This window comes from Triticum aestivum, chromosome 3B, assembly GCF_018294505.1.
Source record: "Triticum aestivum cultivar Chinese Spring chromosome 3B, IWGSC CS RefSeq v2.1, whole genome shotgun sequence".
Taxonomy (NCBI): Eukaryota; Viridiplantae; Streptophyta; class Magnoliopsida; order Poales; family Poaceae; genus Triticum; species Triticum aestivum.
Window position 1 is genome coordinate 537,472,608 of NC_057801.1, and position 16,924 is coordinate 537,489,531.

At 44.8% G+C, this 16,924-nt stretch overlaps 1 protein-coding gene across 14 annotated transcripts; it reads right to left on the reverse strand.

The window, feature by feature from the left end:
* Window positions 1–10,195: 10,195 nt before the first annotated feature.
* On the reverse strand, window positions 10,196–16,594 carry LOC123070771 (uncharacterized). 14 transcript variants are annotated; one of them, XR_006433927.1, is made up of 8 exons: window positions 16,154–16,578; window positions 15,665–15,742; window positions 14,408–14,547; window positions 14,100–14,218; window positions 13,899–14,026; window positions 13,623–13,802; window positions 13,089–13,446; window positions 10,196–12,457 (listed from the first exon to the last, which is right to left on the reverse strand). XR_006433927.1 is itself a non-coding variant. In XM_044494089.1 (4 exons), the coding sequence occupies exons 2-4, from the start codon at window positions 13,359–13,361 to the stop codon at window positions 11,339–11,341; spliced, it is 522 nt and encodes a 173-aa protein (XP_044350024.1). In that variant the 5' UTR covers window positions 13,362–13,446; window positions 13,899–14,028; the 3' UTR covers window positions 10,196–11,338. The 14 variants fall into 14 exon arrangements, 1 of the variants encoding a protein (XP_044350024.1); XR_006433926.1 differs by having other exon boundaries at window positions 13,623–13,814; XR_006433932.1 differs by having other exon boundaries at window positions 10,196–10,589; window positions 12,428–12,457; window positions 13,623–13,797; window positions 13,899–14,218.
* Between the last annotated feature and the right edge of the window lie 330 nt (window positions 16,595–16,924).

Consider the following 16,924-nt stretch of genomic DNA (forward strand, 5'->3'; position numbering starts at 1 on the left):
GTGGTTTGGCAAGAAACCGAAGTTGTCGTTTCTTAAAGTTTGGGGCTGCCATGCTTATGTGAAAAAACTTCAACCTGATAAGCTCGAACCAAATCGGAGAAATGTGTCTTCATAGGATACCCAAAGGAGACTGTTGGGTACACCTTCTATCACAGATCCAAAGGCAAGACAATTGTTGCTAAATTTGGATCCTTTCTAGAGAAGGAGTTTCTCTCGAAAGAAGTGAGTGGGAGGAAAGTAGAACTTGATGAGGTAACTATACCTGCTCCCTTATTGGAAAGTAGTTCATCACAAAAACCGGTTCCTGTGACGACTACACCAATTAGTGAGGAAGCTAATGATGATCATGAAACTTTAGATCAAGTTACTACCGAACCTCGTAGGTCAGCCAGAGTAAGATCCACACCAAAGTGGTACGGTAATCCTATTCTGGAGGTCAAGTTACTTGACCATGGCGAACCTACGAACTATGAGGAAGCGATGATGAGCCGAGATTCCGCAAAATGGCTTGAGGCCATGAAATCTGAGATGGGATCCATGTATGAGAACAAAGTGTGGACTTTGGTTGACTTGCCCAATGATCAGCAAGCCATCGAGAATAAATGGATTTTCAAGAACAAGACTGACGCCGATGGTAATGTTACTGTCTACAAAGCTTGACTTGTTGCGAAAGGTTTTCGACAAGTTCAAGGGGTTGACTACGATGAGACTTTCACACCTGTAGCGATGCTTAAGTTTGTCCGAATCATGTTAGCAATTGCTGCATTTTATGATTATGAAATTTGGCAAATGTATGTCAAAACTGCATTCTTGAATGGTTTTCTCAAAGAAGAGTTGTATATGATGCAACCAGGAGGTTTTGTTGATCCAAAAGGTGCTAATAAAATGTGCAAGCTCTAGCGATCCATTTATGGACTGGTGCAAGCCTCTCGGAGTTGGAATAAATGCTTTGATAGTGTGATCAAAGCATATGGTTTTATATAGACTTTTGGAGAAGCCTGTATTTACAAGAAAGTGAGTGGGACTCTGTAGCATTTCTGATATTATATGTTGATGACATATTATTGATTGGAAATGATATAGAATTTCTGGATAGCATAAAAGGATACTTGAATAAAAAAATTCAATGAAAGACCTCTGTGAAGCTGCTTATATATTGGGCATCAAGATCTATAGAGATAGATCAAGACGCTTAATTGGACTTCCACAAAGTACATACCTTGATAAAGTTTTGAAAAGGTTCAAAATGGATCGAGCAAAGAAAGGGTTCTTGCCTGTAATACAAGGTGTGAAGTTGAGTCAGACTCAATGCCCGACCACTGCAGAAGGTAGAGAGAAAATGAAAGATGTTCCCTATGCTTCAGCCATAGGTTCTATCATGTATGCAATGATGTGTACCAGACCTGATGTGTGCCTTGCTATTAGTTTAGAAGAGAGGTACCAAAGTAATCCAGGAGTGGATCACTGAACAGCGGTCAAGAACATCCTAAAATACCTGAAAAAGGACTAAGGATATGTTTCTCGTTTATGGAGGTAACAAAGAGCTAGTCGTAAATGGTTACGTCGATGCAAGCTTTGACACTGATCCGGACGATTCTAAATCGCAAACCGGATACGTGTTTATATTGAACGGTGGAGTTGTCAGTTGGTGAAGTTCTAAACAAAGCTTCGTGGCGGGATCTACGTGTGAAGGGGAGTACATAGATGCTTCGAAAGCAGCAAATGAAGGAGTCTGGATGAAGGAGTTCATATCTGATCTAGGTGTCATACCTAGTGCATCGGGTCCAATGAAAATCTTTTGTGACAATACTGGTGCAATTGCCTTGGCAAAGGAATCCAGATTTCACAAGAGAACCAAGCACATCAAGAGACGCTTCAATTCCATCCGGGACCAAGTCTAGGTGGGAGACATAGAGATTTGCAAGATACATACGGATCTGAATGTTGCCGACCCGTTGACTAAGCCTCTTCCACGAGCAAAACATGATCAACACCAAGGCTCCATGGGTGTTAGAATCATTACAGTGTAATCTAGATTATTGACTCTAGTGCAAGTGGGAGACTGAAGGAAATATGCCCTAGAGGCAATAATAAAGTTATTATTTATTTCCTCATATAATGATAAATGTTTATTTTTCATGCTAGAATTGTATTAACCGGAAACATAATACAGGTGCGAATACATAGACAAACATAGTGTCACTAGTATGCCTCTACTTGAGTATCTCGTTGATCAAAGATGGTTGAGTTTCCTAGCCATAGACATGAGTTGTCATTTGATTTACGGGATCACATCATTAGGAGAATGATGTGATTGACTTGACCCATTCTGTTAGCTTAGCACTTGATCGTTTAGTATGTTGCTATTGCTTTCTTCATGACTTATACATGTTCCTATGACTATGAGATTATGCAACTCCCGTTTACCAGAGGAACACTTTATGTGCTACCAAACGTCACAACGTAACTGGATGATCATAAAGGAGCTCTACAGGTGCCTCCAAAGGTACTTGTTGAGTTGGCGTATTTCGAGATTAGGATTTGTCACTCCGATTGTCGGAGAGGTATCTCTGGGCCCTCTCGGTAATGCACATCACTATAAGCCTTGCAAACAATGTTACTAATGAGTTAGTTGCGGGATGATGCATTACATAACGAGTAAAGAGACTTGCCGGTAACGAGATTGAACTAGGTATTGAGATATCGACGATCGAATCTCGGGCAAGTAACATACCGATGACAAAGGGAACAACGTATGTTGTTATGCGGTTTGACCAATAAAGATCTTCGTAGAATATGTGGGAGCCAATATGAGCATTCAGGTTCTGCTATTGGTTATTGACCGGAGATGTGTCTCGGTCATGTCTACATAGTTCTCGAACCCGTAGGGTCCGCACACTTAAAGTTCAGTGACGATTGTATTATGAGTTTTTGGTTTTTGATGTACCAAAGGTAGTTCGGAGTCCAGGATGTGATCACGGACATGACGATGAGTCTCGAAATGGTCGAGACATTAAGATTGATATATTGGAAGGTTATGTTCGGACACCGGATGAGTTCCGGGGGTTATCGGATAAATACTAGAGAACTGGGAGGTTACCGAAACCTCCCGGGGGGTAATTGGGGCTCATGGGCCCATGTGGAGGAAGAGGAGAGGCGGCCAGCTACGGGCGCGCGGCCCCCCTAGCCCAAACCGAATTGGACTAGGGGGGCGACCCCCCTTTCCTTCTTCTTCTCCTCCCCTTCCTTCCCCTCTCCTACTTGGACTAGGAAAGAGGGGGGAATCCTACTTGGAGTAGGATTGCCCCCCTTGGGCGCGCCTCCTCCTCCTTGGCCGCCCCCTCCTCCTCTCCCTCCTTTATATACGGGGGCAAGGGGGCACCTCTAGGCACAACAATTGATCATTGATCTCTTAGCCGTGTGCGGTGCCCCCTCCACCATATTCCACCTCGGTAATATCGTAGCGGTGCTTAGGTGAAGCCCTGTGTCGGTAGCATAATCAACACCATAATCACGTCATCGTGCTGATGAAACTCTCCCGCAAAGCTCTGCTGGATCGAAGTTCATGGGACGTCATCGAGCTGAACGTGTGCTGAACTCGGAGGTGCCATACGTTCGGTACTTGATCGGTCGGATCGTGAAGACGTACGACTACATCAGCTGCGTTGTACTAACGCTTCCGCTTTCGGTCTACGAGGGTACGTGGACTTACTCTCCCCGCTCGTTGCTATGCATTACCATGATCTTGCGTGTGCATAAGATTTTTTTGAAATTACTATGTTCCCCAACAAATATGTAGGAGCCAATATGGTCATCCGGGTTCCGCTATTGGTTATTGACCGGAGAGGTGTCTCGGTCATGTCCACATAGTTCTCAAACCCGTAGGGTCCGCACGCTTAACGTTCGATGATGTTTTAGTGTTATGTGAGTTATATGATTGGTGACCGAATGTTGTTTGGAGTCCCGGATATCATCATAGACATGACGACACGACGAGGAGTCTCGAAATGGTCGAGAGGTAAATATTGATATATAGGATGACAGTATTCAGACACCGGAAGTGTTCCGGGGGTTATCGGGTATTTTTCGGAGTACCGGAGGGGTTATCGAACACCCCAAGGGGACATATGGGCCACATGGGCCAAGGGATGGGATCACACTAGCCCACAAGGGGTGGCGCGCCCCCCTTATGGCAGGAGGCCGAATTGGAGAAGGAGAAGAGGGGGTTTGGCCCCCCTTCCTTCTCTTCTTTCCTCTTCCTTTTTCTTTCCAGCAATTATGGCAGGGGGAAGGCCGAATTAGGGAAGACCCCAAGTAGGATTCGGCCTACTTGGGTCGCACCCCTTGGCTGCTCGTCCCTCCCTCCAACAGAATAGCCCAGATGTGTGTGTATATACACACACACACACACATCTGGGCTATTCTGTTATGCGTAACATAATATTATTATGTTACCCTTTTTGAACTGGCGGTTTCAGGCGGTTGTACTAATGATTTCGAAGCGGTTGAACTGATGCTTTCAGTTCTGTTTAACACATCGTCTTCTTTAGTTCAATTTTTTTTTGCTTTTTTGTTGTCGGTATGGGGCGTGTAATATATTGTTGGAAAGCTCTTGACAACTATATTTCAAGTATATTGAACATTTTTGCAGAATTATTATGGTTTAAGAGCAGTTTTGAAAAAACCGTTTTTTAAACCAAAAACGTGAATCGTATTTTGGACCCAATTTTCAAACAGTTTGTCGGAATTGAGCAAATAAGATGGAGTTGGAAAGATGGTGAAAATCTGCATCTTCCATATATCTAATGTTTTTTCGATTTAAAAGTAATTTGGAAAATTTGAAATTCGGGGCGAAATTATTTTCGATTTTTTGCAAACGGCTTGTCGGATTGATGCAAATGATACGGTGTTGGAAATCTACGGAAAATGCGCAACTTTTTCATATTGAAATGTTTTTCTAATTCCTTACGGTTTAAGAAAAAATTTGAATACGGTCAAATTTGATTTCGAATGCGATTTTTCTAAAAGTTTGTCGAAATGAGGCAAATAATATACGAGTGGAAAGATATCAAAAATATGAAACTTAGTCATGTTGAACGTTTTCTCAGATTCGCAACCGTTGAAGAGTAATTTTGGATTACGGTAGACCCATCGTGTTGTTTTTCCGTCAGAAAAAACAGAGTACTTGTACTGATGTACGTGTGCGTTTGTACTGATGTATTCTTCGGAGAGTAATTTTGAAAGGTTCCAAAAAAAGAGTACATGAACGGATGTCCGTATGGATTTGTACTGAACATGTTTTCACAGACTAGACTTTCTCTGTTTTTTCGCATGGTTTTCCTCGTAAAACAGAGTACTTGTACTGATTTATGTGTTTGCTTGTACTGATGTATTTTTCATAGAGTATTTTTAATACGGTGAAACCATTCGTGTTTTTCTTCGTTTCGAAAATAGAGTACCCAAAATGATCTCCGCATGGATTTGTACAGAGCATGTTTTCACAGACCAAAGCACATTCTTTTATAAAACATGCTATCTTTTTTTCTAACCGTCACACTGTCTTTCATTGAACCTCCCAATGGCCTCGGTTGAACTATTAGGGTTTTTTCTGACTATATTCAACCGGTGTGATGCCTTACATTACCTAGTTAAATATTTTTTATAGAAGGGAACATTGTTATGGGTTGTGTGTATACATTGCTTTACTTTGTGACCCCTTGAACCGATGCATGTCCACCCCTTAAACCAATGCATGTTCATGAGAGAACTGATGTTGTTTTGCAAGGTGGACTTTCAATATAACTAGCAACAAGTTGGTACCATGTTCACTATAGCAGCCCTTTTAGGAAAACTTTCATGGTAGAAAATTGTTCACTACAGCAGCCCATCCGGGAGTAGCATATACATTTTGTATGTTTACATTGCCATGCATAGAAGGTCTACTGCAACAGCTATGCAATAGGAAGCAAACTTTCACCAAAAAACTGAGAACAAAATGCTTCTTGTGGAAATTCCATTAGGTGCCAAACAACAGTTCTCCAACAATGCAGTCCAAGAGTCCATAGAGCATTTTGTTCAAGATTTCATATATGCACTTGGTTTTATATATGAGAACAAAATGCTTCAAGAGTAGAGAAAGTTCATAAAGTATATCTCTTAGTTCAAAACACACAATATAATACTAGAACTACTGAGAGTTCTCCAACAAAACTTTATGAACAGGTCTAGGAGTTCATCGAGTTCTTAGTCCAGGAATACTTTATGAACATGTCCAAGAGTTCATAGAGTTCTCAGTTCAAAGTTACCAAACTGTAGTACTGAGGCCAATAAAGCATTGGAGTTGTTCAGAAGCAGCCTAGGCACAAGTTCAAAAAAGTTTATACAATATATCCCTCATTTTGAACTACTATCACAAAAATTGGACATAAATGGATGAAGGGACTTGCTTCAACCATAACTTCTATGTTGTCTCCTTTCTTATCAAACGAATAGACTGATTGTACATAGGGCTTCATTGGAAATAAACCGGCATGCCCTCCAGTCTACGAGCGGGTTGGACTAGCTCCCAGGGGCCCATTCGGCGCCAGTTGCTCCCTGCATTTAATTATAACAAGTCATGAGTTCCCATAACAACTTCAAACACATTCTAAGTGACTTGCACAATCAGTTTCATATTTGTGTAACCAAGCAAGTTCATGTGTAGTAACATTAGAAGTTCCCAAAGAAACCTAAAAAGACTTCTACACTTTGAAATACTTCATTTTTACTTCCCAAATACTTCATTTATTTTGAAATATGAACTTCTACATTTATTTCCTTAGAACTTGTTATCTTTTCCCTATGAATTCCATGGGTTTTGTGTATCATTATTTTTGTTTATCTTGTTTTCTATTTTTCTATGAACTTATAGGGTTATACATGTTGAACTCATAGACCAGCGGCACTTGGAGGCAGGGGGTAGGCGGCGGCGGCGCGCTGAACTACGCCGAACATTTTTTTCTGCACTAGATAGTGTGTCTGACATGCTGCCAAGGTCCCACACATGTTTTGGTAGAACAAGTTGAACTGAATATCTTTCATTTTGAACTTTGAAAGAAGCTACAACTACTGTTGCCCAAATGTGAACATAGTTTTAAGTTTTCCAAGCACATACCTTATGTTCTTGTTTGTTAACGGGCACGCCGCCCCTACTCCCGCAGACTGACGGGCACTGGTGAAGTGGAGTTGAAGGAGCAAGGATCACCTTGCTTCCCATTCAATTGAGGATTCATGTGACACTTGCTTCCCATTTTCATCAGTAATAGTACTAGTACGACTTAACAATAATTTCAGAATTGTAGACGACATCCTTGTCGGTACGACTCATCAGTACTAGTGCTCTTTTTTCCAAAAAATTGCGTGTTAGAATAGAAGAATTTTTTCTATATGGATGTTACTTTTAACATTACGAATATTACTGATCAGTAATAGTATTTGTGTAGGTCGTACTGATCAGTACTGCTACTTGTCGTACTGCTGAGCACTAGTACTGATCTAGCTAACATAGGACGACTGGGAAGTAGACGAACTGAAACACATTCAAAAGTTGAACTGAAAAAAATTGAAGTCCCCCCCACAAATATCAGATATCTGACGCAAAGCATAGTGGACTTATGTTCTTATGTACTTTGAACTCTTAAAGTTTTGAAAATTGGACCTTTTTCCTCTGTGTACTTTGAACTCTTAATGCAAGTTGGAGACAAATACCTTCTGTGTTGTGTACTGAGAAGAGAAAAGGCTCTATTTTTCGTGCTAAACTGCTGCTTTTTTTGATTGACACAGGACGACTGGGAAGTAGACGAACTGAAACACTGTTATGGCGCTGCTAGAAGGAGGGCGCGAGAGAGCCGGCCGGGGGCCTTTTTGCCCACGACCGGGCAAGAGGGAAGGGATTCCTTCTTAATTCTTGCTTGATTAGATTGATACATCTCCTCTCTTTATACAGAGAGGTTTACTTGACTCCCAAGCAAGGTTTACTTGAACCCTAAGCAAGCGACCCTTATCTCTAATTAACCCTAAGACCAATGGGCCCGTTAGGCCCATTACGTACTCTAACACTACACTCCACCTGGACATGCAGGTTGTTCTCGAGCTGCAACCTAACCAACTTATAACCACGACTCGACGCAAAATAAACCTAACACCTAAAAAAACAAGCCTTTTACATCTCGGTTTGTTTTATTATTCTCAACCTAAAATGGACTGGGACGCTTTATTTTGAACCCCTTAACAAAAAATGGACACCATCCGCACGTCGGACGTGCACGTGTACAGCCACCTGGATCCCATGGACACCACCTGGACAAAAGGAGTGCATGTGTATGACCACCTGGAAGTGGTCGCAAGAGTGACCAGCAGAGGCGCCCTCGCGGCGACCGGTGGCGGAATGCAGTGGTGCGACGCGGTGCGCTGCTGTCAGTGACACCATGCCTTCTCCCTGCCGAACGGCTATTGGTTTGCACCGCACAGGGAAGAGTGGAGGGCTTGCGATGGAGAACAACGAGGAGGGGTGCGCCCCCCAACAGACGATGTCGCAGACTTTGAGGTCGCTGCCCGCGGGGAAAACAGCATGCCCGCTGCCCATGGGGGAAACTGCATGCCCAAGATCCCCGACGCAGCGGATGATATCGAGGTCCTTTGCGTAGCGAAGGGCAACTTGGAGGAGTGGCATCTGCAGACCACGCATCTCCCGCACACGCCGACGCGCTAGGAGGCCGCGCGCAACAGCCTGCAGCCTCACCACCGCTGACATGTGGCGGGTAGCGATCCAAGGCGGAAGCAGTGACGACGAGGGTGTGGACTAGACTTGGTGAAGCGGGACTCCTGCCGGTGCGGTCGATGCAGAGCCAGAGCTGACCGGCGGTGGCTGCTGCAGCTGCAGCGGCTGGTGCGGTGGCGCATCGGGCACGGCGGAGGCCGCCAGGAGCGGCGTCTGCCACTGCAGCCAGGGCTGGGCGATGGTGGCGATGGATGGCAACTGCAGCGACGGCTGCAGTGGCCCGGCAAGCGCAGCGAAGGCAGCCTGGTGCGTCGGCTGCCACGGCAGCCACGGCGGCACGGGGGCGGCGATGGGCGCTCGAGGCGCGACGGGAGCCGGCGCCGGCCACTGCGGGGCGGCCGCGGGCGGCGGCGGCCGCGGGCGGCGGTGGCCGCTGCAGCGTCCCAGCGAACGTTGCGGAGGCCCCTGGATGCGACGAGTAGCACGGCAGGGCCGGCAGCCCAGTGGCGATGGTCGGCGGCAGGGGCGGCGGCGGCCCGTAGGGGCTGGCCAGGTATAGTCGGATCCCCTGGACGGCTGTGACGAGGTCGTTGAGGACCCCGGTGATCTCCTCCGGGGTGTAGGCGGCGTCCGGTGGTGCGGTGGAGGGCGCCGGTATCTGGGCGGTGGCGACGTCGGAGGATGCGACCAGCGGCGCGGACGGGGGGGCCAGCGTGCGGTGGTGACGGTCGGCAGCAGAAGCGACGGGGTGGGCGGCGGTGAAGACATGATCGGAACTGAGCTACCTGATACCAAATTGTTATGGCGCTACTAGAAAGAGGGCACGAGAGAGCCGGCCGGGGGCCTTTTTGCCCACGGTCGGGCAAGAGGGAAGGGATTTCCTTCTTAATTCTTTCTTGATTAGACTGATACATCTCCTCTCTTTATATAGAGAGGTTTACTTGACTCCCAAGCAAGGTTTACTTGAACCCTAAGCAAGCGACCCTTATCTCTAATTAACCCTAAGACTAATGGGCCCGTTAGGCCCATTACGTACTCTAACAAACACATTCAAAAGTTGAACTGAAGAAAATTGAAGACCCCCTCACAAATATCAGATATCTGACGCAAAGCATAGTGGACTTATGTTCTTGTGTACTTTGAACTCTTAAAGTTTTGAAAATTGAACCTTTTTCCTCTGTGTACTTTGAACTCTTAATGCAAGCTGGAGACAAATACCTTCCGTGCTGTGTACTGAGAAGAGAAAAGGCTCTATTTTTCGTGCTAAACTGCTGCTTTTTTTGATTGACAGAGGAAAATTTACAGCACACAGAAAAACTGCTAGAACATAGGAATAACAACATCAAATTTCATCAAAATATTTTTGGTTCTCATAGGCATTTCGAAAAGCAACTATAGAGCATCAAATTTAGCACATAAGTAGCATGGACATTTGAATGAGCATCAACCAAAAGAAATAGCAACATCAGCTGTCTTTGTGATTCATGTATTTTTGGACTGAAGGATAAATTAACATGAAGGATCTTGAGACGATGTACAGGATGCACCTCTCTTGTGGTTCATATATTGAAGATCCTTCAATTCAGTTTCCACCAACACACTACAGCACGCACTATTGCCACATCACGCAACACACTACAGACGATGTACATGAATTTCATAGCATTTTTATGAACTTTATTTGTACCTTCATTTTTTTTGCAAACTGTTGCCTGTTCCTGCTACTTTTTCAGATTGTTTTGTGAACTGAGTCTTCTCCGTTCCAGTGCTCCATCTTCCTATAAATCCATCTCTTTTTTTCCATAAATGTTGCATCTAGTTTTTCCACATCCTGCAAAAAAATGATCAAATTTGAAAGATTGTGGGAGTACAGGGGGCTGCCGGACCTGGAAGAGGAGATCGTCGCATTAGCAGCAGAGCCGGATACTGGGATATAAGTAAAACAAACAAACTGATTTTTCAAGTGCTCCTATGAACTAAATTTAAATTAGAAATTAAACATAACTTAAATTTTCAAGTGCTCCTATGGGTAGTACACGCACAACCTGACAAGGCAATGTACAAGTTCATGTAAAAAGAACAACTAAGTTCATGTACAGTAAACATTATAAGTTCACAAAGAAACCTAAAAAGAGTTTTGTACTATATCTGCTATAACAACTATAACAACCAAGTTAATGTACACCATGGGGTCGGACTGGGAGGACGCTGTGGATCCTGGAGTGGTGGAGAGGGAGCTCATGTCACTACTACATTAATTATGGTACTAGAAGTTCATGGAATATAAGTAACACAAACTAATTGATTTTTAAGTGCTCCTATGAACTGAACCTAAATTAGGAATTGAACTGAACTTAAACGGTGGAAACTTAGGGTAAACCAGTCAGTTTATATGAACTAGTTCTGCTTGGACTGATGTCTGCATTCCACTTGGATGGCTGCCAGTCACCATGGTGGAAGAGCTCGTGGCCAAGTGTGGCCAAGGCGACCACCGGGAACTGTAGGTTCTTGTGCTTCTTCTCAGCAGCGAACTCACACAAGGTGGACGTGGTTAGGGGAAGCACGGTTCACGGGTGGCCTTCATCTTGCAGCCGGATACGGGCTGCTCGCGCTCGTGGACGCTGTCGACCGGACGCGGGGCAGCACCACTCGTGGACGGAGATCAATAGAAGCTTTTCCAGCACAACATTCTCTAATGCAAATCTTCCTAGTAACCTCATACAATGCCACAAATGCATTAGCTCTGGTTTCAGCTGAAACTAAATTTAGATGAAATGCGAGAAAAGCTGTTAGGAGGATAAGAAACCATTTTCCAAACAAGAAAATAGACAAGTACAAGCACAAGTATAGCAAGAGGAGTTGCTGGCATGTTTATGTGAATGCGTATGTTTGTTCAGTACACCATGTTTATGTTGTTCAGTACACCATGTGATGGAACTACAAACTTTTTTTCTCTCTGAAACATGCAAGATTCACACAAACATCCTACATTTCTAGCATCAGAAATTACTTGTCATGAACTGACAGATTTACACAAGTAGACCAACCAATGGTGAAATCTACTAATCTACTGACTGTTTAAAAGAATCAGTCATTTGGTACGCATCGGGGATTCATGTGTTTCGTTGTACTGAATTCAATAACCAAAATGCAGATTCATACAAAAAACATCCAAAAAGAAGTGTAAGCACCTAGGTGGAATAAAGTTGAAGCCGACAGCCATGGACTGCTGGTCGCGACGAACTCGACCACCCTAATGCCATGGGGTTGGACTGAGGACGGCACACATGTGCCCTTGATGACGGCAGAGAGCGCGGGCGACTACAACTACCAGCACTACAAAAACACATATTGACTCTGTAGGCAGAGACTACAACACACACACCCATTCCTGAATTGCAAATTTGCAATACATATTTACATACTACATCAAGGTGATATCTCTGTACTTCAAACTTTATGGAAGGTGAACTCATGATTTTTCTTTTTGAACTTTGTTTCTTTTTTCTCCGAACTGGTACAAACTTCCACCACGTACTTGTGTGCAGTGGGGGCTCCAGTGTCATGAGTAGAAAAGCATCGCGATTAAAACTGAAAAACTTCAAATGGAGTTAGTAGTGGGCATTTACCGAGCAGATCAAAGGAGTTGGCCGGAGCATCGATACCAACCTGGACGTACCGGACGAGGGACTCGTCTTCCTGGAAAAATGTTATCACAACATAGTTGCAAGTCAACATCTAGCTTCTTATACAACAGAGATCTACCATACTAATCAACATATGCAAGTCTGATACATACAAAATTGGTTAAAGATGATTACCATAACAAAATGGATGCTATTTGTCATATTTGAATTTCTACTAGTTGGACTTGCGACCAGGAAGTAGATGGGCTGAAAAGCAGGAACTATTGCAAATTTTCTATACAATGAACTACCATACAAAATAAAACTGAATTATTTTTTTTAACATGCACACTGCACTGATTCAGCTTTCTTTTACGAATTGATGATAAAATACATACTGGGCTGCTACACCAGCAGAAAATTCATGAATACATGACATTTTTTATAGCAATCTAACAAGTGCTATAGCAAAGCAGGGAACATGCACACTTTTTGAACTGCTCATGAACACGCATCAAGCAAAAAGTACAAACCGCTTCTGATTCAGTAAAACGTGAGCTAATTTTCAATATAGACTCACTAAAACGGCTTCTGATTTTTTTAAACATGTCACTTCTCATTTTTTTTCAATTTGAACTTGTTTTTTCTGTTTTTTAACAATGTCAAATGAAGCAGTAAACAAGAGATGGGATCGGGGTGAGCACCTGTCGATGCCAGCGGAGAAGCACGGTGGTCTTGCCAGCAAACATGGGGCTAACGATGACACGAAGAACGCCGAGTTGGACTGCCGAGTTGGACGTCCTCAACCCCCCGTGGTTCCTCAGGTCGTACTGTTTCACTAGTGAAGCACAGGCGATGGAGTTGGAGCGGGGCACGCCCACGGCAGCAAGATTAAACGGCCGGGGTTGTGGCGTTGAACTTCCTGCACGCGACGGCAGAGCGATAGCGGCGCATCGATACAGTGTGGACTCCGGCATCAAGAGTTGTGCGGACGGCGGCGACGGACGGAGGTGAAAGTACGGGGTAGCCGCCTGCGTCGTTGGGAGAAAACTGTTTCTCTATCTAGAAGAGAAAAATAAGTCAGAACAAACAAGAATTATACAGAATGCAGATTTTGTCTTCTACAATGATGAGCTTCCTGGGCAGTACAAAAGCAACAACATAAAGTAAACAATATTGGAGAATGGATACCACACAAGCAAAAGTAGGCCGATGCGTTTGGGGATTTATTATTATACCACGGTAGAGGTCGGGGTCAGGTTCAACGCCGGCTATAGTGTGTCGGTTGTCGCTATTACAGCAACGACCCCTTCTCTCTCACGCGTTGGATCTTGGCTCCAGGAAGACCCAGTTAATAGCACTTTGCTTTGAGCTTTGTTTGTTCATATTTCTGAAGTGCTGCAGCAGTTATACCTGAACTTGTGCGACACCTTTTTTTATTCAGTTAAAAGCGTCTAATATTTTCAGAATATGCTACATGAAAAGAGGAAGGGGGAAGGCACTGAGATGCATACCTAAAGCACATACGCACCAATCGCACGCATGCACACATGTGGTCGGCGGCAGCACTGCGACCTGTGGTGTGCTTTGTTGCCTTGAATGTTCACCATAGCACTGGCCTGGTGCTGGAGGAGAATGCAGCCTACAACAAGAGGAGGACACGACCTGAAGCTAGAGAGATGTGAGTGCGCGGTCATGGGTGACAACGGCCAGACCTCATTGTTCCATCGACGAACGGCCTCAGGTGTTGGCGGTGAACGGCCTCGATAGTCAGCCGTGAACGGACTATGGTGCCGATGGTGAACGGCCTGGGCGCTGCTGTGGCACGAGCGTTCTGCATAAGTATCCGTTAATAAAAATATGAGCCGTATTATCAGCACAAACCACTTCTATAGCTATTCATCTCACTAGCATTTATATAAACTCCATAAGTTTCAGCCACAAAAACCAAAAAGAACATACAAGTGCACGTGTTAATCAATTTGAACATCTTTCGAGCAAAGATGCCAGTCGTATGTGTCACCTTGTGGTTATGCTTGGTGTAGTACGAGGACATGTTGGATGTTGTATAGGTCCGTCGCCCAGCTCAAATGGTCGCAGAATTCCATGGCCTTTGAACCTTGCACAGGGGCATTGGCGGCCTGCACGGGAGTCAGCAGCGGCCTGCACAGGATGCAGCAACAGGGGTAGAAGTTTTCAAGGTTTCCTTAGTAGTACTGCTCTTCTTAAGAAGTCATTCAACAACTTATCACAGAGATAAAATCATTTCTTCTTTCCCTGTGGTGTTTGTAGTTCAGAAAATATGTATTTAACAATAGCATTGCTATTTATATAAGCTAGTTTGGCATGCTAGGCTAATGGTGACAGTGGACAAAATACTAGTTGAGTCGTGTCATGTGTTCCATATAAATTGGCATAGAAATTACTATCTGCATACCATTTCTGAATTTTCAATGCCGTTAGAATGGAGTACAGGAAAGGTAGATGATACCGAAATTCAACTAATCGCTTGCAAGTGTTGTGCAAAAGTTAAGTATTTAGTTTCGGTCCAAGCAAGAATGAAGCAGTACAGGCACAGAGCTTCTTCAGTGGGTATTGGAACATGCCAACATGAACAAACTGGTGGTACATGCAGCAGCAGCATACACAGATTGCGCAGGGAACAATCTCGAGGGCGAGGGCAAGAGTTTGATTAGCCTGGAAGTGTGGAATTATGGTTGCAGGTGCTGATTTATGGAAAGCTAGTTTGCGGGACAGATGGCTTGGGCAATGGTGAAGGAACTGTGAGATGTATTACTATCTACTGCATTGCCTTGATCCAGTAGATACATCAAACCCAAAAAATTCAATATTCTGTAGACTGCTAATCAGACATGTACTAGGCAGGGTTCATGTATGTATTTAGGTGCTGATAGGTATGCTTGTTTTGCATCTAGTATCTCTGGTTATGTGTTTCTGAATTCAAGAATATTTAAATTTTAAACTCGTTTGATCAACATTGCTTACAATATCAGAACACAGGGGATAGAAACTTCAACTACTTTTCAGTCTTAGTAACTGAATCCAAACAACATTGCTTACTGATAATTCAGACAAAGGTTCACCATCAGCATAAGATGCAAACAGGGAGTACAAGCAGAGTAACTGAATCCAAACAACACAAATGCATGAACATGATCTGAAATTATAATGCGAGACCATGCATCTTGTGAACTGAATGTACACAAGAGAAGGAGTATGAACATGCAATGGGAGGTGGGGGGAAAGCTGTGACGGGCACCTCCTGAGCTGGGGCATCGAACGGCTTGGCACTGTCATGTTGAACGGCCCAGGATGGTGGCAATGAACGGCCGGGGCGCTGTAGCGACAGAGAAAAGTTGTTAGGAGGATAAGAAACCATTTTCCAAACAAGAAAATAAACAAGTACAAGCACGAGTATAGCAAGATGGGTTGCTGGCATGTTTATGTGAATGCGTATGTTTGTACACTAACTAGAGAAACAGGAAAGTTTAACAGGCAAGCCTTGCACTTCCCAAGAGCTATAATATCCAGCATCGGGCCTGATACATAGTTGGCCTGACGCACATCAATTTTTAGAACTGATATATAAAGGTGCAGGCGGCTCGAGTGCCAGGAGCAAGGTCCGGAAGAAGCTGCCCTAAACTGAGAAGAGAATACACACACACACACGAACTGCTGCCCTAAACTGAGAAGAGAATACACACACACACACGAACTGACAAGAACACGCACACGAACGGACGCTCACTTGCGATTGAGAGGCGAGGCAGACGAACAGATAATTAGTTTCATGTCAAAATTCCAGGGGTTCAACATAGGTGGGGGTGGGGTGGCGCCGGAGACGGGGAGGAGGTGGGGACGGGGCGGCGCCGGAGACGGGGATGAGGTGGGGGCGGGGCGGCGCCGGAGACGGGGAGGAGGTGGGGGTGGGGCGACGCCGGGATCAGGGAGGAGGTGCGAGCGGGGCGGCGCCGGGATCCGGGAGGAGGTGGGGGCGGGGCGACGCCGGGAGACGGGAGGAGGTGGGGGTGGGCGGTGCCGGGAGCCTGGGAAAAGGTGGGGAGCGGGCAGTGCCGGGAGCGGGGAGAAGATGGGGGCGAGCCACGCTGGGAGCATGGAGAAGGTGAGATTGGGGGTGAGTCGTATGGGTGAGAGGGGATTAGTTGGTCTGGAAAAACGGATGAATGGGATGGTATTTGTTGGTGGAGGAGACCATGAGTCGGAGAAGACACAATGTGTCGAGGAGATTAATAGAAGACGAAGAGGATGAGAGAAATCAACCGATGGTACTGAAAAACCGATGAGACGGATCTCGAGAAGATGATAGGACTGCAACGCATAACACAGTCTTTTTTTTTCTTTGGGTGAGAGAAGCTTTTCGATCTGCATCAAAGTATCCAGTTTTTTTAGGCAACCGAAGTAGCCAACTCTATAGAGCCCATACGTCGTGCGCGCAAAGAGGCTTCCTTCCACTTGGACCAAAAGTCCCAACTATCTAGCCCACAATCTGGCTACATCA

Bases quoted from the DNA above. Each gene is read 5' to 3' on its own strand.
- LOC123070771 (XM_044494089.1), bottom strand. From the start codon at position 13,361: ATGCCGGAGTCCACACTGTATCGATGCGCCGCTATCGCTCTGCCGTCG. The intron at 12,458-13,088 runs GTGCTCACCCCG...ACATTTTTCCAG, and splicing joins TTCTCCGCTGGCATCGACAG to GAAGACGAGTCCCTCGTCCG. The intron at 11,518-12,387 runs GTAAATGCCCAC...ATCTAAATTTAG, and splicing joins CAACTCCTTTGATCTGCTCG to TTTCAGCTGAAACCAGAGCT.